Below are 26,537 nucleotides of genomic sequence, written 5' to 3'. Positions count from 1 at the left end.
TGATCTCCCACGAGTGTCTGACTCCGAGAAAACAGGTGAGACAAAAAGTAGATGGTGAGCGAGTTTCGAGATTCCACAGAACTCAAAGATCGTGAAGGGCTTTGTTGTTTGACAGACGCAAATCAAATCTTGAGCCCAAAGGCCGTCAACAACATATTTGCATTATCTTTAAAAATAGTTGTGGACTGCCAGCTTATACCCATTCTTCAGACGGAAATGGAAGACGGTAATCTTATTCCTGTCAACATCTCGATAGTCTGAACGTAGTCAGACTCAGAGCGGAGAGGTTATAGGTACCTTTCGAGTTAGAGTAGACCGACTCTCTCGGAAAAGGTCCTTAGAAAGTGAACTAGGAAGGATGTGACCTCTGTGAATCCAGGATCCTGAAGGCCAACATGGGGCGATCAGCGTCATTGTCGCTCCCTGTGACGTCATAAATCCTCTTATTACATTTCCTAAGCGATTGAAAAAGGGGAAAAGAGACTAAACATCCATCCCCGTTCAATATCATCGGATGGCGTTTAATGGTACCGATCCCGGATCGAGAATAAGGGAGCAGAGAAGAAGAAGCCTCTTCGTCCTCAACATATCGAAGAGAAGAATGAAAGGGCGTCCCTAAAGTCTACACAACTCTCAACTTACTTCTAAAGAAAGATTCCACTCGGAAGTGAATAGTTGCTGCCGTCGATCGAGACGATTCGTACGGACTTTTGCAATCCTGTAACAAACCTCTAGAGGATCGTTACATTCTACGCCTGTTGTTATAATAGGCTCTTTCTCGTAAACTCGAACAAGGACCGAGAGAAGATACTTCTTAAGATATGAGAGAGCTGTGGAATATCAAGAAGTTGATCTGGACCACTGGTTCCCCAAAAACTCGTTTCGAGGGCTGGAGGGGACTACCGAATCGCTTTTACTTCTTTCAGATTAAGATCCAGGACATCTGAAACCCTATCCAGATGTCCGGCACCTTCTTTCTATCACCTCAGGTGATAGACGTACTGAGAGATGTTCAGAATCATTCCTAGATCTAGAATAATATTTCAGTTTCCCCGTGAGGTAGGAAAAAACTGTGGTCTGAATTGCAGTCTATTCGGGGAAACAAACTTCTTCAGAAAGGAAATGGTCCCCAGCAAGCCCATCCATTCCCTCCCCGAGTATGCTTACTTCCCTAATAAGGCTGCGCTTTGCCTAAGCAGGAGAGCAAATAAAAAGTGCAATGTTGCGGTAGACTCGTAGTTCCATACCGTGCGGTAACGAGCACCGAAAGGATTAAGAGATAACTCTGTTGAACATAGTAAGGCAAAACGAATGCAACGTTTATTCATTCACGTAAGAAATCCCCTCAATCTTAGGCTAAAGTCCGTGATTGTAGGACAGAGATACAGTTAGTCAGTCAATCCCGCAGGAGAGACGTAACCGTCAGCACAGAGATACGGTTAGTCAGTCAATCCCGCAGGAGAGAGAGACGTAACCTACAGCGCATGACAGCGCACGATCTGTTACTGGCTCGGTTGGACTGGAGGACAGACACAGTGTGACAGCAGCAGCCAGCAGCTTACGAACGTCGTCTCTTAACTTTATGTCTGGGTTGCCAGCTACCCTATTCTACGAAGAAATAGGTCCGTTATTTTTTGAGCAGAAAGACTCTCAAACTGGTATATTTAAGCGAAACAGAAAACGCTAAATATATAGATGCGTTTGTGTCGTCAGAACACTACCATACAACGGTAAAAGATAAATCGGAAACTCCTGGAAGGCTGCAGGAGTAACGATTAAAATGTCCTTAAATAGACAATGGACCTCTCGGTTGCCATCCAAGAGGGTAACTACAGCAAGCGTATATGACTTGAACCAACCAGTATAAAATAACGCAAGGCAAAATATGAAATTATATCACAATAAAGTTTGTTCATACTTACCTGGCAGACATATATAGCTGAATTCGGAAATACAGCTACATAATATCTGACAGGCAAGTTTCATGAACAAAACTTAAGAGAATCGAAGCAGTCAGCTCAAAGCTTCTTATGTTATTGGACATAAGCGTTCATTTACATAGTCTACAAGTCTTATTTCTTGTACGAGTCTGCGAATGACGAATGAGAGCTCTTCCGAATCTTGTCAATAAGAGCTTATTCGCTTACACAATATCAAGTTAATGAGATGTTTGTCAATGAGAACTAACCCATTTACGGGACAAAGAGATATTTTGTCAATGAGGGGATACCCACTTACTTGACAAAACGAAAGTATATTGTCAATGGGGGGAAAGTCACTGAATTGACAAAATGTAATCCAGGAAGTCGAGCATTTAATTTTTCGATTCCCGTCTCAAACGAGGAAGGGGCAAGAATCCTGTTAAGAGACTGGGCTTACGGCAGGTAGAACAACGATGTTCAATTCGGCAGTGTAGTCCCGACTAGGAACTAACAAAATCTATCATCTGAACAGCCCTTCAGATGGGCTAAAAAGCTTGCAAAATTATCCTGGGAAGAGGAAGAAACTCTCCAACCAGCTTCCTCTCCCGTATCACAACTAATGCCTGCTAAAGCTTAAAATTTATTGGCAGTATGGCAAAGGAAGTCCTGTCTTGCGCTTTCTGAAGAGCGTCCTTTTGATGAGTGCCTTTGCAAGAATCTACTGAACGTTGCCGAGAGTCCTGACGTGCAGGACATCGAGCCTTACATAACCCGTAACTGCCTTATCGCAAAGTCTTGACTGCGGTAGTGGCAACTTAAATTTATTGGCAGAATGGCAAAGGTTGCGGTAGAGCAAACGAGATCTTCCCTTGAGCTTTCCTTAACTCCATCCACCTATGCGAAAAGCAATATTAATTGACAGAGACCTCTTGAATTCACGAAACCCGATGTCTTGCTGGGTTTCGAAGAAGAAGTTGTCTGTTCACTTTAAGCTTCCTCCGAAGCACTGCTCTTCACATTCTTTGCAGGTGAGGTAGAAGGTATCACCGAAGGTAGAGGTAAAAATTCTTTAGGCCCAAATCTGAAACAAGTGTTTGAAGAGTTCAACAGAAACGTTCAGCCAGGCGACACACCTGGCGTGTGCTGGTGCACGCTCGGCGTCCACTTGGCCGCGCTCGGCGTCCACTGGAGTGCGCCTCGGCTCCACTGGCGCGCACGCTCGGCGTCCACTGGCGCGCGCTTCGCGTGCACCCGCACGCGCCTGGAGTCCATCCGAGCGTCCCGGGCGTCCGCTCTCAAAAGCTTCCTGCTACTATGACTTCTTTTACGTATTTCTTTCGCGGTGGAAAGACGGACACGAGTTCAGGCGACGTTCGCCTTCTTACTTCTCACTGAAACGCATAACGAGAGAAAGAGAGAGAGGACGTGAAGCGTCCTCTTCTATAAAGCTTCTATTTAGAGGGCGCGAGTCCTTCCGAAAGCTCCAACCCCTCCACGGGGAGGACGCTTCGGCGAACGAGAAGCAATCTTTCAGGATTCGTGCACGCGCACGCACTTTGGCAGTCTGGGGATTTTCATCAGAAAACGCCGAAGGCACGCCAGAATCGGTGGGGGTTCCTTGTAACCCTCCTTAGGCTTTCGACATGCTCCCTCCCCGGGTCCTGGGAGTCAAGCAGAGGTCCCGGCCTAGAGGCGAAACGAGGCCGATCTGACGCACCCTCCACTACACAAGGGGTATCACTGCACTTCTGCACTTCACTTTTACTCTCTAAAGCAAGCACTTTCGATTCTAAGTTACGAATCGAAAGAGTACGTATCAGAGAAAGGGCAATTCCTCTACAGACACTGCTTAGGGCCCGAAGGCAACATGCAGGGTTAGGAGTAACTATTACAGAAGTAGCACTTCACAGCAATGAAGAGAGCGAGCACCTCTCGTAGACATATTCATAGCCCGTAGGCCATACTACAGGGTTAGGCAAAATAAAGTCTACAGGAAGGTTAGCAGGTTCACTACCCTGACTTTTGTTACTGATTAATTGCGTACATACGAATCATACGTCTTCCTTACGGAATAGACAAAGAAACTCACACTCCTTACATGACAAATCTCAACAAAGAAGCAAGACCCATACCCCTCGTACATACCAAGTGCGGATCTACCGAAGCTTTCGGTAGCCACACCTATCTTTGCAGACAACCCCGTCTGAAACTAGCCTAACTAGATTCAGATATTTTATGCAAAAATGAATCAAATTCAAATCAATTTAAGATAGCGTATGCCTAGCCACAAATCTAAGTAAATAAATCAAAAGACAATTAGGATACTTAGCGGCAATGAAGTTTCCAAAATCCTAAGACAGAGGTACTGAAAGCAGGTGTTTTCAGCACCGGCGACAGAAAAATTATGAATAGAAAATGGGAATGGTTCCTGATACCCGCCTCCCAGCGGCGGGAATGGGTACTAACCACCTGGCCGACCACTGCGTGTCGGAAGTTTTAAAATTCTGTCGGACTTCAGAAAAATACAGCTATATATATATCTGACAGGTAAGTTTCATGAACAAACAGGTGTTTTCAGCACCGGCGACAGAAAAATTATGAATAGAAATGGGAATGGTTCCTGATACCCGCCTCCCAGCGGCGGGAATGGATACTAACCACCATGGCCGACCACTGCGTGGTGTCGGAAGTTTTTTGAAATTCTGTCAGACTTCAGAAAAAGACAGCTATATATATATCTGACAGGTAAGTTCATGAACAAATTGAAATTTTTCAAATAACCGTTATCTATCGATGGGTGTTTTCATGCGATAGATGGTGGTAAAAGGGAGGTCGGTGCATCCTGGGATGTGTTTTGGGGGTCGGGGGGAGCATTGAGAAGGAAGATGGAGCTAATAGGCCGATGTGAAAAAATTACCTCCCGATCAAATGTATTATTTAGATTTTGAAGGAAAAATGCATACATCATTGAATCCCTATGCCTCCCTAAAAATGGTATTTATTGGACACTGATAAAAAAAAAATTGAAAGGAAAAGAAGCTTAATTGAATCTCCCCGCCATCAAAGGTAGGCTTTTCCTTTCACTTATCCCTCCTCGAGCGCAATAAAATAGTGTCTACTGCACCGACAAGCACCCTGACAACAACTGAGGTCTGGATAGGAAACATTGTTTGCAAACAATGTTTCCCAGGGTGGACAGGCCTTAATTGTGCTGATAACCAGAACCCTGCCCATTATCACACTATAAAACTTCAAAAGAATGCTCATTAAAGTTGCGTTTAACACAAAATGACAATTTGTCCAAAATTGCATTTTTCCTAACTATACAAACCTGAGGTCCTTTTACAATAGGAAGGTACTAGCGGCAGCTGGATAGGTCGTAAGCTTTCGAACAAAGGGGTTCGTGGGTCGGAGTTAACTGCTTGTCCGACAGGCGCGCGCGCGCGACTGGGAGGTAAACAAATCACTTTTGCTTTTGGCCCAAGCAAAAACTGCAGAGTGAGGGGTGGCATGAGGTGGTGGGACTATGTGTAAAAGGACCTCAGGTTTGTATAGTTAGGAAAAATGCAATTTTGGACAAATTGTCATTTGTTCCGACACGGCATACAAACCTTCGGTCCTTTTACAATAGGAAGACTCACTTCTTGGTGGGAGGAATCTGAGTCTTTTGTGAACAGACTGGTGTTCGCCCAACCTTGGAATGCCTCCCTGGTCGTAAGAGCGAGGGAGGGATCCAAGCCTCTGTCCGATTGATCGGGGTGTGCACCGCAGGATCAATGGTCAGACCCTCTGGACCAAGTACTAAGAGAGAGGCAAGCGTATCTCTTCGTACCAGCAAACAAGAACAAGTTCCTATTTGCAAGAGGCAACATAAAGTTATGGTTTGTCTCTTGTTGGCATCCACTTCCCCCCCCTTGTAGGAGGAAGTGGTGGCATATTCGCTCCCATCCCTAGTGAAAGGGATAGGATGGGGCTCTGTCGAGTAGCTCACCGGCATCTCGTCCTTATCCAGCAAGGTGATGACCGTATCCCTCTACCCACAGGTAGAGGGGGAGAAAAAGATATGAAGAGAAGCCAGTCACTCTCTCATTCACTTATCTATTCTTACAGTCACACCAGGACTCGATGCTGTTCAGCCTGCTAGGGTCTGGGTTAGCTACACAACGTGTTGAGCAGCCACCACGGGTCCCAAGGAAAACGATCCAAGGACCTGTGGGGCAATATCCAAAAGGTAGAAGGAGGTGCCAGTGGTCTGGTTGTACCAGACCCCTGCCTTCAGTACCTGCGCCACGGAGAAGTTCTTGTGTAACTCGAGGGAGTGTACTTCTAGGTCATCTTGGTGCTGACGAAGAGTCTTCAACACTCAGCCTGGGATGTCGAGTTTCTTCAGAAAGCGCGGTCGCGCTTCAACAAGGACAAGCAGGCATCTCCTTCGCATCGAAGGCGGTGAAGTCCATTAGGGAGGGGATTGTGAAGGACTCTAACCGATCGTCAGGAACCGAAGGGTTCAGAGTCTTCGCTACGAATTCGGTACGAAATCGAGCCGTCACGAATCCCCATCCCCTGGATGCTTGACTTCGCAGGAAAAGTCATGCAATTACCTCAGAGGAAAAGAAGGGAATGGTCGTATGACCTATCCCTCTTCTCGACTTCGGTGATGTCCTGTACCCATACTGGTCTATCCGTCTGCAGTGAAGTTGTTCTTCTCGGTAGTGGATAGGACACCGACACTCAATGGTGGGTGTCGATGGTATGGGTACTGTGACAAGCCGTTAGGACGAAGAAAAGACTGTTATGGAACAACCGAACTAAGTCCACAGCGAAGTTCGTAACAGACTTGGGCGCTCTGACAGCTGCCGACTGACTGCGTTCGGTAGGAGCAAGTTGTACCAAGCACCCGAGCAAGTCACGTGACCTTCGCCTTAAAAGGGTTATGCCAAGAGACTAAACAAATAATTTGTTCGTCACCGATGCCAGAAGGCAAGGGTGATGACTCTCTTAAGGCATGTGCCCAACAGGCGAAAGTCAATTGCCTTCTAGAGACCGAGGTCCCTGATGGCAAGATATCTCATAGTATAGTTGATTCTCGGCTAAGGAGAAACAACACTATGTGTCGTTGAAGACGAAGGTGTACAGAAAATGCAACCTACGTCTTCACAGCTGAACCGAGAGAAGGATTCTCAAGATTCTGAACCTGTGCTACAAAGACTGAGAACGCTAACCGCTATTCATTGCTGTCCGGTGAGGATCGTAGTTGCAATAAAAGCGGAGCGCTTTTCAGTAATGAAGACAGGGAAATACTGCCTGAAGAACTGCTTCTCATGGGCTGAACATTTTGGAAGTAGAGCTGTCAGGTCGGAGAGTAGGCGATGTCTTCTGACATATCTGTTAATTCGGGGCGAGCAATGAATAATTGCACACCTACGAATACGAGATATTTTGAAGACAAACTCAGATGTCTGCAAAAATCATTCGCATTATCGCGGTGCGATGCAGCGGTGTGGGGGACTAGTACAGACTTCTGTTACCGTGCGGTAAACAGAAAGATGAAAGAGTCCAAGAGATATCTCTGTTGAAAATTCTCGCAATGTCGAAGGCGATGAAATCGAGCGTCACAGCAGTAGATGGTCCTTCATTATTGCGAGAATCCCCGTTTAATCAGAGACCTAAGTCCATGATTGTTGGGCAGAGATACGGTTCGGTAGTCAATCAAAACCAGGGGAGAGAGAGACGTAACCGACCGTGCATCTCCGAGACCTAGCTGATACTGAGCCGCTATCAGGCAGTTCAATACGCAGTAGCTCTCGGTGACTCGTCATCCTGAGTGCCAGGTAATCCATTATTCCACGAAGGAATGCGTTCGGCTAGAACCATCGAGCGTAAAGAATACGCTCGAGCAATTATATTTAACCGAAAACGGATTTCGGTAAATACAAAAGCTGATTTGGTGTTGTCATGACATACCAAGTATCTAAAATCGAAACTGATAACTGCTGGGAGGTTGCAGGCAACCCCGAGTTGCAGTTCAATTAAGATACAATTCGTCTCGGTCACAAACGTAGAGTGTAACTACGGTATGTGCCTACCCCACAACACAATTCAACTGTTAAAAGAATCATGTCGCGAGGGTTAATATAGTAGTATATTTGTAGGTTTCTGTACACGACCTCCATCCTAAATTCTTTCCTCTCGAGGAATGAGAATAAGGATTGAAGATCGACCGCCTTCGTTCTCTAGTCAAGAGAGTGAAGGAGAAGCTTTCCCAAAGGAAAGCTTCAATGGTGAACAGAATACCGAAGACGATAGTTCAAGCCAAACTGGAAGTTCCCGTCCGTTCTTCTCTATTCCAGGTTAATCGCCTACTGTGAGATACTCTTCTTTCAGCAGCAGTCTTCTTCCAAATGCTAGAAATTACAGGAATTCGAGCATAAGCGAGGTTCCCGATTATCGTGTAACAATTATCGGGGATTCTCGCTCACTTTGGACCGTGGTCTCGCCTAAGTGTTTGGAGATCGTAAAAAACTTGAACACTCTGAGTGCGCTAGAAATTCCGTAGAATTCTAAGCACTCTGCGAAACCCCCCACCGAATTCGTTCAAACGATATCGGCTGGTGGCCTCCTCCGATTCCCGTAGAAATCGAGAAAGGGGCAGGATCCCTCCTCAACGACCGGGGCTTACGTCAGGTAGGACCCCGAAGGTCCCCCAGGTAGCGCAGCCCCTAACGTGGGATCTTACAGAGAAATCTCTGTAGGATCCCTCCCTTTCCCTCGTAACCGTAAGGAGGAGAGGAAGGGGTGGGGGAGGAATTGGATACTGGCTCGCCTTCCCAGCGGAACTAGCAGTTGGAGAAGAAAAGGAGCAGCCATCGCCTTACGGCGATGGCCTCTCAGAGCCTGGGAAAACGTATCGTCAGGAGAAAAACGTTTTCCCGAGGAGGGTTACGAACTCATACTGTAGGTAAGGGTCTGCCGCCACTGTGAACGTCGTCTGGGTGGGGCTGATCGACACCTGAGACAGGAGAGAGCCGATACCGTCCTCCTGACTCATTTCCAGTCCTCGTCGAGGTCGAAACCTCAGGAGGACCGAAGGGGTATTCAAATACGGTGTCCGAAGACACGTAGAAACGCCTCTGTCGCAGTAGAGGAGGTGAAGTAGCTTGTTCGACCGGCCAGAACTGAGAGCGGCTTCTTGTCCGGAGACGAGAGACTACCTGGTTCAACACAGTCGGCAAGCTCCGATCGCGGCAGACCCACCGTCGTTTATTTGGGTCCACCCTCTCGGGCCCCAAAACGACTCGAGCCGAGACGTGGCTCTGCTGGTGGGAGCGGCGATCCTTCCCCGAGGTCGTTGTGCTGACGAATCAGCGCATAACCTCGGCAAAATTCCTCTGGATCTCGGAAGTCACAGCATCTTGCAGAGTGGGACCGTTAAGCCCTTGGAACAAGAGCATATTCCGAGAACCTTCCTCCTAAGAAGGGGGAACAGCGACAGCCCTCTCGGTCTTCTCCATCCACTTGCGCATACGTCCTGGCCGGCGTCCAAGAACCGTGCCTGGCACGTAGGGCGTCGTGGTTGGGATCATGAGGGGCGCACCCCACGTCACGTCACTCCTCAATACCTCGCTCCTCCCGGTTGTAACCCGAGGACGGTTGAAGGTAACGGGAGAGGCAGACCTGACGCTCCATCCTCGCTCGCTGGCAGAAACCAGCAGGCTTGGAGGGCTGCAGGCGATCGTCAACCCGCGGTGGCGATCGAGCTGCAGGCCTGGTCGAACCGTCTCGCTGTGGAGAACGGCTGGACTGAGGCACAGCGGCCCCGATCTCGAGTGTCAGAAGAGCTGGTGCTGGTTGCCGTACCAGATCGCTCTCTGTGAGAGCGACGGTCAGGCGACCTGCAGGCTCCACTGTCACAGTGAGACCGGTGCTTGTCCTCACGGCACGTCACGTCGCTGGTTCCAGCCGTGGCTGGCACCGGCGAACGGGAGGACCTCTTCCCAGCCTCAGCCCGTGGCCGGTCCGTGGACCGTCACGTCCCGGGTAGCCAGCTGGTCGCCGCGAGAGCGAGAGCTGGTCTGGTGAGAGTCGCGGTGGGGAGCGGCTGTCACCAGTCTTCCGCCCCGTGCCGTGAACCTGACGCTGAGCGGACTCAGAGGTCTGGTTCCTGGCTGCACAGTCGCTGGTAGGCGACCGTACACTCGGTACCTCCCGCGAACGAGAGGCCGAGACGGACCCTGATGCAGTGGCAGACCACTGACACAGGCGAGGAAGTACCGGTGTTAGCCGGTACCCCTCTGGTCCCCAGTAAGTCTTCTTCCTTGCGGAAGAAGAGACGGGCCCCGCCCGCCCGAATGAGCAGGAGGACCAGCGGAAGGAACCTCCCGTCCCACCGAGGTGAGACGGGTCCCCCGAGAAGCTCCCGAGGGAGACTCTTAGGAGGGAGGAGGCAACCTTCTTCTTCCTCGGCTGTGAAGCCTTAGAGTCGAAGGGGAAGAGGCGGCAGCCGACGACGATGAAGAAGATGAAGACGACGACGACGACACCTTCCTCCTCTTCTTCGTCAGCTTCCTCAGGACAGACGTAAGGGCGGAGCCGGGGCTGCTGTAGCCGAAGCCACAGGGCCCGGACGCACCTGTACAGACAGACCAAAGTCTGGGGTAGTACCACCACGAACAGGGACGACGTCAGCAGGTATGGGCATCTCAGGAACAGCAGGCACAGCCAGCAACAGCATCGGTAGGGACAGCCAGCGCAGCAACGGCAGGGACAGCCAGCGCAGCAACGGCAGGGACAGCCAGCGCAGCAACGGCAGGGACAGCCAGCGCAGCAACTGCATGGACAGTCAGCCCAGAATCGGCAGGTACGGCAGGCAGCACCGGAAACACAGGAAGTGGAGCAGCAGCCAGCAACATCCTGGTACCGGCGGCAGGTCCAGGGGTCGAGCTCTAGGGCCGCGGAAGTGTGGTCGCTGCAGCGCGGCAACCACGAGCGGCGGCGGCACGCCCCCCTCTCGGTACGGCAAACGGCACTTCACAGCGGCTGTAGGCAAGACTGTTACCACGTGAGGCGAGTACACCAGGTGATGAGGGACGTCGTCACCTGGAGCGTGGTCACCACTCCATGGGTGACCGCAGTAGGCCCAGACATAGAACCGCAGCCCCTGGACACTAGCACGCCCTGCAAATGGAAGGACGCCCATACCTCACCAAGGTCCACCCTCGTGGCAGTAGCACCTGCGGAAATAACAGTAGTAGCGATTAGTGGGGGGGAAGTCCCCTCTGCGCGGGGGCGGTGAGCCCTCTCCGAACGAGTGGAAGACCCCGAATACAATTGTACATCGGGCACCGGGCGCCCGCCCCCGCGCTCGACGGATCGGGCGAGGAGAAGAACGCAGATAACCCCCCCCCCCAAGGGGAAGGGCCATCTGTGGGGAGCAGTAGCGGGGGGGGGGGGGGGGGGGGGGGTTCTCGTTCCTTACCCCCGCACAGCACCCATGTACCCAACAATAATAATAAGAGCCCGAGAGCAATCGTGCCCTCGGCCCGAATGCAAGGGCATAAGGATCAATTCCCTGACTGAGCGGAACTTGAACAAATAAATATTGATGCAATCAATAATAAAAGGAATAAAATGAAAAAGAATCTTGCATTACGATTCACTTCACAATGAATAAGGGCTCGGATCGAGCGCATTTTGCGCCCTCGGTACCGAGCGCAAGGTAAAAGGGATCCATTCCCGATTATGAATGGAAACCTTGATCCATAATGAATTGATGCAATCAAAATATATATGAAAATGAAAAAGAATACTGCGCTTGCGATTTCACTTCATACAAATAAAAATGGGGAAGGATCAATTCCCGGAAAATAGCGGAAACATTGATCCAAGTAAACAATGCAATCTCAATAAAATATGAAAATGAAAAAGAACTGCACTTGCGATTTCACTTTCATTCAATAAAAAGGGGAAAGGATCAATTTCCGGGTAAGCTCGGAAACTGATCCAAAATGAGTATTGTACAATCAAAATAATATATATGGAAATGAAAAAGAATACTGTACTTGCGATTCCACTTCCATACAGAATAAGTTTTCGTGCCGAGCGCATTCGCTCGGCAACTGAGCATACAGTCAAAAAAAATAATAAATGAAAGAGCAACTTACTTACGATTTTCATCACACATTTCCAACCAAAATATACTCTCGGATGCGAGCGCTCTCCCGCCCTCGGCACCGAGCATACCACAATACGAGGATCATTTCTGGGAAAATGAATTCCCGCACTTACGCCCTTCAGTCCCGGCACTCGGGTAATCGGAGGGAGGGCGTGGTGAAACCAAGATCCTTTAAATTCACAATTGATTCAATGGTAAAATAAAATAAATTGAAATGATTGTACTTACAATTCAGTTTCACTAGATAAATAGAAAAAGAAAAACACAACCATGCGAAAGCAACGACGATGAAGCGGGCAGAGAGCGATGATACACGTCCACACGCCAGCAGGCCGAAAGCAAAAGTGATTTGTTTACCTCCAGTCGCGCGCGCGCGCCTGTCGGACAAGCAGTTAACTACCGAACCCTTGTTCGAAAGCTTACGACCTATCCAGCTGCCGCTAGTACCTTCCTATTGTAAAAGGACCGAAGGTTTGTATGCCGTGTCGGAACAATCTCCATTTCAAAAAGAAGACTAATAGAAAATGTTTTTGTACTAAAGAGCATAGGACTTCAAGGTTCTTCATACAGAAGAGCACCTTATGATGGAAATCTTTAAGTCTTACCTGTGGAAGCATTCAGATTTATCATGGTGCGGTGCATACAACTGGCACATAAAGGCAAGCGGGTCGCTACCCCTACAATTTTCTTTACACAACAATTCTGCACTTGTTGGAAGATTTTTAAGGGCTAACCATGCTGGATATCCACCAACCTGAAAAAAATTATGAACACAGAAAATGATGGATACCACAGCCTAGACCCTGAACTTCATTTGGCGGCTGATAATTCATTTCATTTGTGTTAACTTATTTGCATCAACTTGACTTCTAAACTCTCTTGCTTATATAATTGTTTCACAATTTTTGTAGCCAATAATAATAATTAACTAATAATAAGAATAATAAATAAAATAACAACTTAAAATTTAATTGCCCTAAACAAGAAATGGTATACTTTACTCAACTAAAGGAAAACACAACTAAAGACAAACTATAAAAAACATCAAAGGCTATCCCACCAGAATCTGATCAACTTCATAACTATAAAGAATGTACCAAGTAAAATCATTTAAACCTGAAAAGATGCTGCGAATACAATACATATCTGAAGTTATATATTAAAATACAGGTACCTAAAAAGTGAATGGAATCATTTACCAGCACAAAATTTTCCTTGAAAGAGGGTAGTAATGTAGTACTTTATAAAAACTCTAAAAAAAAATTCTGTACCTTCCAAGAGGAGTTGAAAGTGAATATTTTCAACCCACGTGAGGCCTCCTTAACAAGACACTAATAAAATATTGCTAATTGTAGTGAAGTTTTTATATATGTTTCTTTTCTAATAATTTTTTTAAATTTTTTAAAATTTTATTTCGTAATCTTACTGTTACTGCTCACATAATATCATGACAGATAAGAACTAAAATCAGTAACAATCCCCAAGTATATTTAAAATAAAATATTTACAAGAGGTAGACCGAAACAGGGAGATGTATGTAGTAGCTTTCTAATATATTTTTTTTTTTTTACTTTGCATATCACAATTACAGCAAACATACTATTGTAAAAGATACAAACTAAAACTAATATATGCAAGATGTAATGGGACAGAGAGATGTAGTACATTCCCCCATGAAATCTCAAGTCATACTAATCTTGTATCCTGATACGAGGTGTGAATATTGCCGGAAATGTTGCCCTTTGATCAATTAAGGCCCATTCAAGTGATAGGCAAGTCTTTACACAAAATCAGTTAAAATATTATGGCACAAAATAACTATGATCATACGAGCAGAACCAGATGCAATTATTGGGGATCAAGACCCTTGCTGTCCATTACAGGTTAAGCTTTCTCATGAACCATAAGCAAGGAATGGGCAAGATAAATTTCTGAATTCAATTTTTATGATTTAGGGCACTATAGGTTAGGTTACAATGGGAAGGGGGAAGGAAGTTCAATGCCACTGCACTCCAGGCTTCTGATTTCCAAGTCTATTGGTAATTCCAATGGAAGAATAATATAGACAGGTGAGCTAATGAGAAATTTATCACCTTTAATTTTGTTTTTTCATTATTACTAAGGGGCTGGTACTAAACACAGTGCCACGCAGAGCTTTTCTGTAAAGCTAACAAGCTATTTACAACCAACCACAGGTTGGTTGTAAATAGCTTGTTTACAATCATCCCTAAACCATAAAGGGTAAAATACTGGATGGCTGGCCTCTACTGTAGCGCGACCACTTTCCCATAAAAGTACTTTAACACGTCCTGTAACCCAGGATAGACATTAGTCAAGTGCCAGCATCTGTTGAAGCAATACCTTGAGACCCTCTACTCTCCCCGAAGTAAGTTTTTTCTCCCAAGTCACAAATTAAGGCCATAATTTCCAATTTTCAGGAAGGGGGTCACAAGTACTGTATAGGCCTAGTTGGTAAGTATTTTTGTAGAAAGAACTTCAGACGGAAGAGCTATAAGGTATTTCTATATAGAAGCATTCCACAGCCAGCTAGACCTCTAACCACTTCAATTGTTTATCAGTGTTGTCAATTGGTATGTGTTTACCCTCCAAACTGGGTATAAGACTTACACAAAACTGGGGGAAATAAGTAAAATTAGTGTATCTATTTGTAGTATATATACTTATTACAGCAATCTGATTACCTATTACTGCATTACTATGACAACTAGAATTCATGGAAACAGTTTGTAAATGCATCGGCGTATGTGTGAAGCTCCACTAGATTGGCAACAATGAGTCTTTGCCGTCGTCTGCTCGTACTTCAGAAATATCTGTAATTTTTCGGGGTTAATTTGGTTGCAAAAAAAGAATAATAGACATGAATCAAATAAACATTTTGGAGTAAAGTTAAACTAAATAGTGAGTAAATTAAACAATTAAGGGAATCAAGCTCTGCACCTCATAAACAGTGTACTATTTTAGTTCGTATTGGGCTTTTTCATATAGTAGGGTAGATCACCACGGCAGGCCAACCAGGCCACCTACATTCAACGCTGCCACCCTCCGAAAAAGTACATTATAACGCGTCCTGACACCCGAGATGGGCATCAGTCGCGACTTGTGTGCTGAGAAAACGGAGCTAAAGACCTCTACTCTCCTTTCGAAGTAAGTATTTTCTCCAAAGTTAGAAATTAAGGCCAAATTTTAAGATTTAAACAGGGGAGGGTAACTGAAAACGGTCTCAAACGTAGTGCAAATCTCACCAAAACGCGTTCAACATTTTTACTTACAACTCGAGGTATTTAGAAGATTGACGCCATCTCGATGTTTACGGAGTACTTGTGTCAATAACTAACCATTTCCTGTGATAAATCCGCACCACCACTTTGTGCCCACAGACGCTGGAGCACTTTCATCACAACAATCGAAACACGATTTCTCACCAACAAACAAGCCAGGAGTAAACAGCTGTTTTGGTAGAAGATGACGAGAAGCGTGCTCTTAGCTAATTTTTAAATAAGTAGTAAAACATCAATATTTTACATATTTATGATGATTAATTTGAAAATATTCGTTATTGAAAAAGTAACTCGACTCTGACTCAAATTTAAGTAATTATTTTTCTGAATTAGAACGTTCTTTTAAGTTCTGTATTATGACGTCACGACATCTTGACTTTCGTACCTATTGTAAATAATTGCTATACTCAACTGTCATTGCAGAACAGTTTACTAGTTATTCATGCAGATTGTTATCAGCTATACATGTAATTGTTATAATCTAATGCGCATATATATCTTTATTATTTACTTTTTGGATATTATGGGGCCGAATTTGCAATGACCAGAAAGTCGTTAAAAGAGGAAAGTTAGCATTGAGGGGCATATGTTTGACTGAGAAAAATACAAATTTATTCAATAGCTAGCTTGTAAAAAATACTTGGTTATAAAAACTTGATTGACAACTAAGCAGCATGTCTACTATGGGTTTCAGAGACAGTGCAAGCACGTTTTTGGGCAATACCTATTTCTGTAACGAAACACTCGTAACAGAACGAGATTTTGCTATAGTGCATTACACCCAGTGCCGTAATTTATAAGGGTATCGTGAATCACTAATCGTAAAGAATAACGACACTTGGTCCTTGTACCAAGAGACAAAAAATGAAGTTTTTATGATAAAACAAAGTTTAATGTATACTTACCTGGCAGGTATATATATAGCTATATTCTCTGTTCACCTGGCAGAAATTTTCAAAACTCGCGGCAATCGCTAGTAACCTATTAGTAGTTCAGGCAACCACCACCCCGTTACCGTGGCGCTAGCGCTAGGAACCGTTCCCAATTGGGCCAGATTTTCTCTGAACCCTGTCCCCTGAGGGGAGGCGGGTGGGAATTAAATTATATATACCTGCCAGGTAAGTATACATTAAACTTTGTTTTATCATAAAAACTTCATTTTAATGTATGACACTTACCTGGCAGGTATAGCTGATTGACACATTTGGAGGTGGGTCAAGGACAGCAACATTCTTAGAGTATAAAAATATTATTAAAATATTATTAAAACTCCAGGTTCCTTACCTGCTAAGGTAGCTGACTTCATAGGTCCTGCCTCTAAGCCTGCTTAAACCTTAGTAGCTCTCAACAAGGAAGTGTCCTGTATGTTGAAGAAGCTAAGACTGGAACTGACAAACTGGACGTGACCAATGTGTTGACAGATCCTTACAGCCTCTTATGCCCACGGCATTCAAGCTAGTAACAAATCATTTACCTGAACTACACACACACCATCACCAGATAATACTAACACGACTGAGAAAAGTACCGCACCCTTTTCTCAGACGACCAAAAAAAAAAAAAAAAAACACAAAACACCATCACCTAATAAAAACAACTAGCTTACAAGAAGGTTATGGGTAGTAACTCCTTTGCCCAATACTGTACCCGAGGACACGTATGGACCTAGCGTCTGACAATTATCGAAGGTTGTCTGAACGTCCCTAAGATAATGAGACGCAAATATTGATTAGTTTTCTCCAATATGTTGATTCAATAATTTCCTTGAGGGCTAAATTCTTTTTAAACGCTAATGAAGTCGCCACTGCCCTGACTTCATGAGCCTTCACCTTTAAAATACCAAAGCTCTGCTCTTCACACAACATATGAGCCTCTTTAATTAACTCTCTCATGAAGAAGGCTAGAGCGTTCTTCGTCATGGGTCTAGTGGGGTCTTTAACTGAACACCACAGAGCATCAGACCTCCCTCTGATAACTCTTGTTCTTTCTATATAACATCTCAACGCTCTCACTGGCAGAGAACTCTTTCTTGCTCGTTACCGACCAATTCAGCTAGACCCAAAACTTCAAAGGATCTTGGCCAAGGATTAGCTGGATCCTCATTCTTGGCCAAGAAACCTTCTTGGAATGCACACACTGCATTGCCGTGTCTCCATCATCCCACCTTCTTCGATATGGCTGAAGCTCACTAACTCTTTTAGCAGTTGCTAATGCTACTAAAAAGATAGTCTTCTTAGCAAGATCTCTCAGAGAGGATTCCTCTAACGGTTCGAATTTGCTAGAAGTTAAATACTTCAAGACCACATCCAGGTTCCACGCAGGTGGCCTGCCTTCTGATTGTTTCTTCGTCCCAAACGACCTAATCAGATCTCTCAGATCTAAGTTATTCGAGAGTCTAGATCCCGTGTCTAAACACTGAGGTTAGCATACTCTTATAACCTTTAATTGTCGAAATGACAAGTGTAAATCCTTCCTCAAGTAAAGAAGGAAATCTGCGATTTGGGTCACAGAGGTACTGGATGAAGACACTTTCCTGTTTTTTACACCACTTCCGGAAATTGTCCCACTTCGACTGATACACCGTGATTGTGGAGGTTCTTCTGGCTCTAGCCACTGCACTGGCCACCTCTCTAGAAATTCCCCTCGCTCTGACCAGAACGTTCGATAGTCTGACGCAGTCAGACCCAGAGCGAGGGTATTATTGTGAACCTGTCGAAAGTGGGGTTGGGGTTTGTTTGAGTAAATACTCTTAGAGGAAGCGTCCTTGGCGTATCTACCGTCCATTCCAGTACCTCTGTGAACCAACTTTGGGCCGGCCAAAACGGGGCTATTAAGGTCATCCTCGTTCCTTTGCTCTCCCTGAACTTCTTCATCACTTTCCCCAGCACCTTGAACGGAGGAAATGCGTACAGATCTAAGTTTGACCAATCCATCAGGAATGCATCTACCGCCACTGCTTCCTGGTCTGGAATCGGAGAGCAATATGTTGGTAATCTCTTTGTTCTGGCTGTCGCAAACAGATCCACTACCGGACGGCCCCACAACTTCCACAGGCTCTGGCAAACCTCCATGTGCAACGTCCACTCCGTCGAGAGAAGTTGCTCTCTCCTGCTCAACAGGTCCGCCCCACGTTTCTTTTCTCCTTGTATAAACCTGGTGAGTATCACGACCTTTTCCTTTTCCTCGCTGCCCAAAGCAGAATTTCTTTTGCCAGATTGTAAAGGGGAAAAGAATGAGTTCCCCCTTGCTTCCGAATATATGCCAGAGCCGTGGTGTTGTCCGAGTTGACCTGCACTGTCTTGTTCGAATCAACTCTCTGAAGTGCTTCAAAGCCAAGAAAATTGCCAACAGTTCCTTCCTGTTTATGTGCCACTTTGTTTCGTCCTTGTTCCAAAGTCCCGACACCTCTTGAGGGCCTAATGTCGCTCCCCAACCCGCGTCCGACGCGTCGGAAAACAAGACGAGGTCTGGGTTCTTCTGCTGAAGCGACATCCCTCTTGCTAACCTGCCTGGAGTTAGCCACCACTTTAATTCCTCCTTTACTTCGGTCGGAATTAGAAACTGGAAGGAATCCGGTTGCGATTTTCTTGGCCATGAATCCTTCAGGAAAAACTGAAGAGGTCTCATGTGCAGTCTTCCTAAAGAAATGAACCTCTCTAGTGAAGAGTGTGCCCAGTAGACTCATCCACTCTCTTGCAGAGCATCGGTCTTTCTTTAGAAAATCCTGCACCTTCTGACTGCATTGGCTTGCCTTTCGGGGACGGAAAAGCCCGAAAAGTCACTGCCGATATCTGAATCCCCAAATAAACTATCTGTTTGTTGGGGCTCCAAATGGGACTTCCCATATTCACTACCAGACCTAGGTCTTTTGCTAAGTCCAATGTTTGACTTACGTCCTCCAGACATTGAATTCTCGACTGGGATCTTATCAACCAGTCGTCCAGATACAAAGATACTCTGATCCCTCTTAAATGTAGCCATCTCGCCACATTGGACATCATCCTCGTGAATACTTGAGGGGCTGTGCAAAGGCCGAAGCATAGGGCCTTGAACTGAAAGACCTGTCCTGAATCACAAACCTTAGATACTTCCTGCTTCCTGGATGAATCGGAATATGAAAGTATGCGTCTTGTAAGTCCAGAGTCGCCATCCAGCCCCTGGACGTACCGCTGCCAGTACTGAATCGTTCGTCTCCATAGTGAACTTGGTCTTTTCTACGAAAAGATTCAGTTGACTTACGTCCAGACTGGCCTCCAACCTCCCGAGGACTTTGCAACCAGGAACAGACGGTTGTAAAATCCCGGAGATTCGTGATCCAGAACAGGTTTCTATTGCTCCTTTCTCTAGCATGGAAGCTACTTGCTCCCACAGAGCCGCTTTCTTCTCTAAATCGTTGTATTTGCCCCGAGGCTCTCGGAGATGTTGCGAGAGGGGGTCTTTTCACGCAAAGGAATCTTGTATCCTTTCCCGAGCTACGTTGACAGCCCAGGGATATGCTTCATTTGGTTGCCAGACTTCCAAAACCTTGAAGTCTGGCTCCCACTGTCGTCTGGAGGACCGAATTCTCATTCTTTAGATGGGGTTTCTTGGCTCCTCTTTTCGCTGGTACTCTCTTACCCCTAAAGGCGGGTCGAGCGAATGTTCTTCTCGAAAGGGCTGTTGCGACGGTCTAGTCTCCTTTGGCGTCTTCTTCACCAACTTGGTTGGTAAGAACTTCTTAACCGAAGAAGAAAGAAGATCTTGAGTAGCTTTCTGCGAAAGGGATAGAGCTATATCCCTAATCACCTCTGAAGGAAACAGCTGTTTCGAAAGGGGAGAGAACAGTAACTCCGATTTCTGAGAGTTAGAAACTCCTTTTGATGCGAACGAACACAAGAGCGATCTCTTCTTAAGCACTCCTGCCGTGAATAACGAAGCCAGCTCATTCGTTCCGTCTCTAAGAGCCTTATCCATGCAGGACATAATGCTCTTAGCTGTTTCTAAGTCCTGCGAATCCTCTTCTCCTATGGAATTCGCTAGCGCTCCCAAAGACCAATCCAAGAAATTAAAGACTTCGAAAGTCCTAAAAATCCCTTTAAATAGATGGTCAAATTCCGAGGGACGTCCTCCACCAGACCTTGGCCGACTGTAACGCCTGTCTGCGTGAGCTGTCCACTATACTGGAGAAGTCCCCCTGGGAGGAGGCAGGTACTCCCAGGCCTAGACTTTCTCCAGTAGCGTACCATACTCCAGATTTAGAAGCTAACTTAGCTGGAGGAAAAAAACAAAAGAGTATTTTCCCGCTTCTTTCTTGTCCTTCATCCAGTCATTCACCCGTTGAAGGCCTTCTTTGCCGAAATTGACATCGTCATTTTCCAGGAAGGAGGACTTCTTTGGAGTCCTAGTCTTGGAAAACTGTGATAAGGGGGATAACGGAGCTGTCGGTTTAAATTCCCCCTCAAAAACAGCAATAAGACGTGAAGTCAGAACCTTATAATCTGAAGAAGGTTCGTATTCTTCTCTTCAATTACTTCCAACTCTTCTTCTGCTGAAGAAATATCTTGCAAGTCGTCGTCGTATTGACGCTTCGTTGACGGACTAGCGTCCTGCCGCCTGCGTCCTGTGGCTAGCGAGGCATCGGCGTCCTGCCGCCTCTCGATGTCTTGCCGCCTGCGTCCTGCGGCTACCGATGCGTCTGCGTCCTGCCGCCTGCGTCCTGCGTCCATCGTAGACACGCTGTTTCCTGCCCTGACTGCGTCCTGCGTCCACATTGGTCCGCGTCCTGACGTTTGCGTCCTGCTTCTTCCGACACTATTTTCCTCCTAGCGCCAGTGCGCCCTGCGTCCTCGGCGAACGCGTCCTTGTCTTCCCTTCTCAAAGACTTAATGGGAAGGAAATCGTCCTTACGCCTCGAAGATGCTTGTTCAGGAGCATCCCAAGACTTCACCAACACTGCCAACTTGGACTGCATTTCCCGTAAGAAATGCTTCGTACCATCCTCCTGAATGGCAGACGACGAAGGATGAGGATTACGAGCTGGACTGCGACCTAAAGGAGAGCGATCTTGTACTCTACCTGACGGAGAAATACGAGGGGAGGATCCATAAGAAGATGGAGGCGATTTCTCCCAAGGCAATACCATGCCGAGACGGACGTATATCGCCAGTGCGATTTGCGTCCTCTCTAGTACGAAAAATCCTTTTCCTCTTGATCGGTACTGCTCCCCCGTCTTCCGAGGATGACAACACCTCAGGACTACTCCAAGCCTCACTATCTTGCACCTGTCTCTCGAGAGCAGTTGATGTCCTGAACGTCCTCTTGAGTGGGCGAGACACCACTGCATACCGACGTTCTCGCTCGGAAGTCGAACCTTCCGAGGACGCACACTTCCCAGTTACGCCTTTTCTGCGGCGAACTGCAACAGCCTGGGAACTTGCAACAGGACTGTTTTGCGAGGGACGCCTGACCGTGTCAAAACCTCTCTCGCCTCCCTTCGACTGTCGACATGCCTTCTCCCTTGGGTCTGGGAGCTTGACAGAGGTCTAGGTCTAGGAGCACGAGAGAGACGATCAGACGCCCCCTCCACTACACTTTCACTGACATCGAAAGCACTAACTTTGTCTGTAAGTCGCTGTATCTGGTCGCCCATGGACGCAAGGGCAGCGAACACTTTCACAATATTTGTATCGTTCGTCTCCTCCGATACAGCAGCGGGCGCAGGAGATACCTGGGGAGAAGGAACTACCAATTCTACATTAGAAGGAGCTGGAGAGGAAATACAATCACTCCTTTTTTTTGTTTTACTCGAAGAATTTGACTTCTCACTACGAGAAACAGATCTCCTTACACGATCTTTCTCCAGTCTCTCAACGTATTTCATAAAGACCTTCCATTCCTTCTCTGATAAATTCTCACATTCAATGCATCTATTCTCCCAAGTACACACAGTCTCCCTACATTTCTTACAAACGGTATGAGGGTCGACCGAAGCTTTCGGCAGTCTTACCATTACACCCCTCTTTTACACACACTCTAAACATACTTCCAGAGTCAGACATCTTAAAGAACAATCCAAAGCGAATGCCAAGCTAACGTTTCCAAGTACAATACCAAATCCAAGATCAGTCAGCAACGAGAATGAAAATTCTAGCAGGAACCACCAACAATGTTGCCGGTTCGGCTGGCAGAGAAAATCTGGCCCAATTGGGAACGGTTCCTAGCGCTAGCGCCACGGTAACGGGGTGGTGGTTGCCTGAACTACTAATAGGTTACTAGCGATTGCCGCGAGTTTTGAAAATTTCTGCCAGGTGGAACAGAGAATATAGCTATATATATACCTGCCAGGTAAGTGTCATACATTAAACTCCAAATTAAGGCCATAATTTCCAATTTTCAGGAAGGGGGTCACAAGTACTGTATAGGCCTAGTTGGTAAGTATTTTTGTAGAAAGAACTTCAGACGGAAGAGCTATAAGGTATTTCTATATAGAAGCATTCCACAGCCAGCTAGACCTCTAACCACTTCAATTGTTTATCAGTGTTGTCAATTGGTATGTGTTTACCCTCCAAAACTGGGTATAAGACTTACACAAAACTGGGGAAATAAGTAAAATTAGTGTATCTATTTGTAGTATATATACTTATTACAGCAATCTGATTACCTATTACTGCATTACTATGACAACTAGAATTCATGGAAACAGTTTGTAAATGCATCAGCGTATGTGTGAAGCTCCACTAGATTGGCACAATGAGTCTTTGCCGTCGTCTGCTCGTACTTCAGAAATATCTGTAATTTTTCGGGTTAATTTGGTTGCAAAAAAAGAATAATAGACATGAATCAAATAAACATTTTGGAGTAAAGTTAAACTAAATAGTGAGTAAATTAAACAATTAAGGGAATCAAGCTCTGCACCTCATAAACAGTGTACTATTTTAGTTCGTATGGGGCTTTCATATAGTAGGGTAGATCACCACGGCAGGCCAACCAGGCCACCTACATTCAACGCTTGCCACCCTCCGAAAAAGTACATTATAACGCGTCCTGACACCCGAGATGGGCATCAGTCGCGACTGTTGTTGCTGAGAAACGGAGCTAAAGACCTCTACTCTCCTTTCGAGTAAGTATTTTTCTCCAAAGTTAGAAATTAAGGCCAAATTTTAAGATTTAAACAGAGGGTACTGAAAACGGTCTCAAACGTAGTGCAAATCTCACCAAAACGCGTTCAACATTTTACTTACAACTCGAGGTATTTAGAGATTGACGCCATCTCGATGTTTACGGAGTAGCTTGTGCCAATAAACTAACCATTTCCTGTGATAAATCCGCACACCACTTGTGCCCACAGACGCTGGAGCACTTTCATCACAACAATCGAAACACGATTTCTCACCAAACAAACAAGCCAGGAGTAAACAGCTGTTTTGGTAGAAGATGACGAGAAGCGTGCTCTTAGCTAATTTTTAAATAAGTAGTAAAACATCAATATTTTACATATTTATGATGATTAATTTGAAAATATTCGTTATTGAAAAAGTAACTCGACTCTGACTCAAATTTAAGTAATTATTTTTCTGAATTAGAACGTTCTTTTAAGTTCTGTATTATGACGTCACGACATCTTGACTTTCGTACCTATTGTAAATAATTGCTATACTCAACTGTCATTGCAGAACAGTTTACCAGTTATTCATGCAGATTGTTATCAGCTATACATGTAATTGTTATAATCGTAATGCGCATATCTTTATTATTTACTTTTTGGATATTATGGGGCCGAATTTGCAATGACCAGAAAGTCGTTAAAAGAGGAAAGTTAGCATTGAGGGGCATATGTTTTTGACTGAGAAAAATACAAATTTATTCAATAGCTAGCTTGTAAAAATACTTGGTTATAAAAACTTGATTGACAACTAAGCAGCATGTCTACTATGGGTTTCAGAGACAGTGCAAGCACGTTTTGGGCAATACCTATTTCTGTAACGAACACTCGTAACAGAACGAGATTTTGCTATAGTGCATTACACCCAGTGCCGTAATTTATAAGGGTATCGTGAATCACTAATCGTAAAGAATAACGACACTTGTCCTTGTACCAAGAGACAAAAACTCCATTATGCAGAAATGGATACGAACACGCGTATAAAGCTCCACCTACCCTCTCCCCCACCCCCCCCCCCCCTCCACCACCATCCCTTTTCTTCTTCGTTCCTCCGCCTTCCTTTCTCTCTCTCTCTCTCTCTCTCTCTCTCTCTCTCTCTCTCTCTCTCTCTCTCTGTTGCCATTCGGTATGTGTTGACCCTCCAAACTGGGTATAAGACTACACACAAAACGTTGAAATTGGTGAAATTAGGCTATGTATTGGAAGTATATATACATAAATATTAAAGCAATTTTATCATTATTGCATTACTATGACAACTAGAATTCATGGAAACAGTTTATAATAATGGAACGGCGTGTGTGTGAAGCCTCCACTAATGTGGCAACGATGATTTTGCCATTCTTAGCATGCAAACATTAAAGGTTACATTTATTTCTGGCATACGATTATTAAAGAAATTCAAAATACTAATATAGACTGAAATCAATGAAAAGTGCTAGCAAAAACAAAAAGCAAAAAAAAAAAAAAATGTATATAATTCACTTTTCCGTAGTCGTTCCTCTATGCACTTTTCCGTATTCGTTCCTCTATGGTTTTCGGCAGCCAGATGTACGAAAACGTTAGAAACATTTGATTTTATCTACTTTAGAAATATCTGTAATTTTTTGGGGTAATTTGGTTGCAAAAAAGGGATAATATACATGAATTAAATCAAAATTTTTAAATAACAAAGTAAATTTAAACTAAATAACGAGTAAAGTAAACAGTTTAGGGAATAAAACTGCAGTTTCGTTGTCTGTCGTCGTCTGCTGTTCATAACTGTGTTTATGGCGCGTGCGCTTAGAAACCAGAAACAGCAACGGGTTTAAAGTGCAATGTGGAGTGAACCGAGACCAAAATGTGTAATAACAATCAAATAAGCACTGTGGAGTTTCAGTTGTGATGGCAGTAAGGATAAAAACCACCGATTACAAGGTAAGAATGTTTTCAGTTCAAACCATAACCCCGGGAATAACAAGTTTCATACTTTCACTAATATAGGCAACAAAATGTTGTTTTATTGTGCTGATTACAACTGCAATCTTGAGTAAGATCAATAAACGTTACATATATACGCTAACATTGTTCAAATGAGTGCTGGGAAGGCTGGGGAAAGATGGTGGCCATCACTGATCAGAGCCTTCCATGAAAAACGTAGCCGCCATATTGGATTTCAAAACTGCCTTGAAAACATATTTTACGAAGAGCTCACATGCTTATTTTAGTTCGTGTGGGGCTTTCATATATCACATTATGTTGACGAAACTTCAGTCTTTTAAATGGTATGCTTAGAGTTGCAATTGTATTCTTGTTTCACCAATTAAATATCGAGTGAATAAGACCCGTCCACCATGATGAGGGTTGGCCTGCCGTGGTGATCTACCCTATCACATTAATGTTGAAGAAACTTCAATCTTTTGAATGGTATGCTTAAAGTTGTAGACTGTATTCTTGTTTCACCAATTAAATATCGAGTGAATAAGGCCTGGCAAGCGCCATGACGATGGATCGTCTGCGGTTGTTTACCCTAAAGTAGCTATAGAAATTCACGGTACCTTCCCCGTAATAGAATAGCCTAAGGCCTGGATAGGACTACCTACCTAGCTAGTAGGTACTAGGCTAGTAGTAGGTAGCTAGCTATATACAAAATTTGATGAGGTACAGCAAGCTTTCTAAAAAATATATACACATATACAAAGCAAAATCTACGTAAAACGGCGTTACCTAGGTAGGTACTCGCTGAAGCTTAAGACTAAGGTACCTACTACTAGGTAGTAGGTACCTAAGGTAAAGTGCAGCTCGGCTCACCTTGCTGGGGAAAAACTTTGACCTAAGTTTCCACGGGGGCGACTTTTCCACAAAACCAAGTTCAACTGTATTGTTCGGTTTAGACATCGTTATTGCACTGAATGACAAATTACCACACTAAAAAAGAGCCGACATGCAGCTCAAGAGTAAAGACGGTCCTCCCTGTCAGGAATCGTGTGTTTATTTTGATTCTGGTAGCTTTATACACGTGCTTC

General features: G+C 45.1%; 1 protein-coding gene across 1 annotated transcript in view; it reads right to left on the bottom strand.

Annotated features, from left to right (window-relative positions):
• Positions 1–26,537, bottom strand: part of LOC135214458 (programmed cell death protein 2-like) — a 101,452-nt gene extending 74,915 nt beyond the window's left edge. The window contains exons 1-2 of the mRNA XM_064248781.1: positions 26,323–26,537; positions 12,699–12,847 (exon numbers count right to left, since the gene is read on the bottom strand). Of these exons, the coding sequence (XP_064104851.1) occupies positions 12,699–12,847; positions 26,323–26,409 (236 nt within the window). The 5' untranslated portion in view covers positions 26,410–26,537. The remainder of the gene's footprint in view (positions 1–12,698; positions 12,848–26,322) is intronic.

Source organism: Macrobrachium nipponense, chromosome 45 (genome assembly GCF_015104395.2).
Source record: "Macrobrachium nipponense isolate FS-2020 chromosome 45, ASM1510439v2, whole genome shotgun sequence".
Classification (NCBI taxonomy): Eukaryota; Metazoa; Arthropoda; class Malacostraca; order Decapoda; family Palaemonidae; genus Macrobrachium; species Macrobrachium nipponense.
The sequence above is the reverse complement of the archived record's forward strand: the minus strand, read 5'-3'. Positions and strand labels throughout refer to the sequence as shown.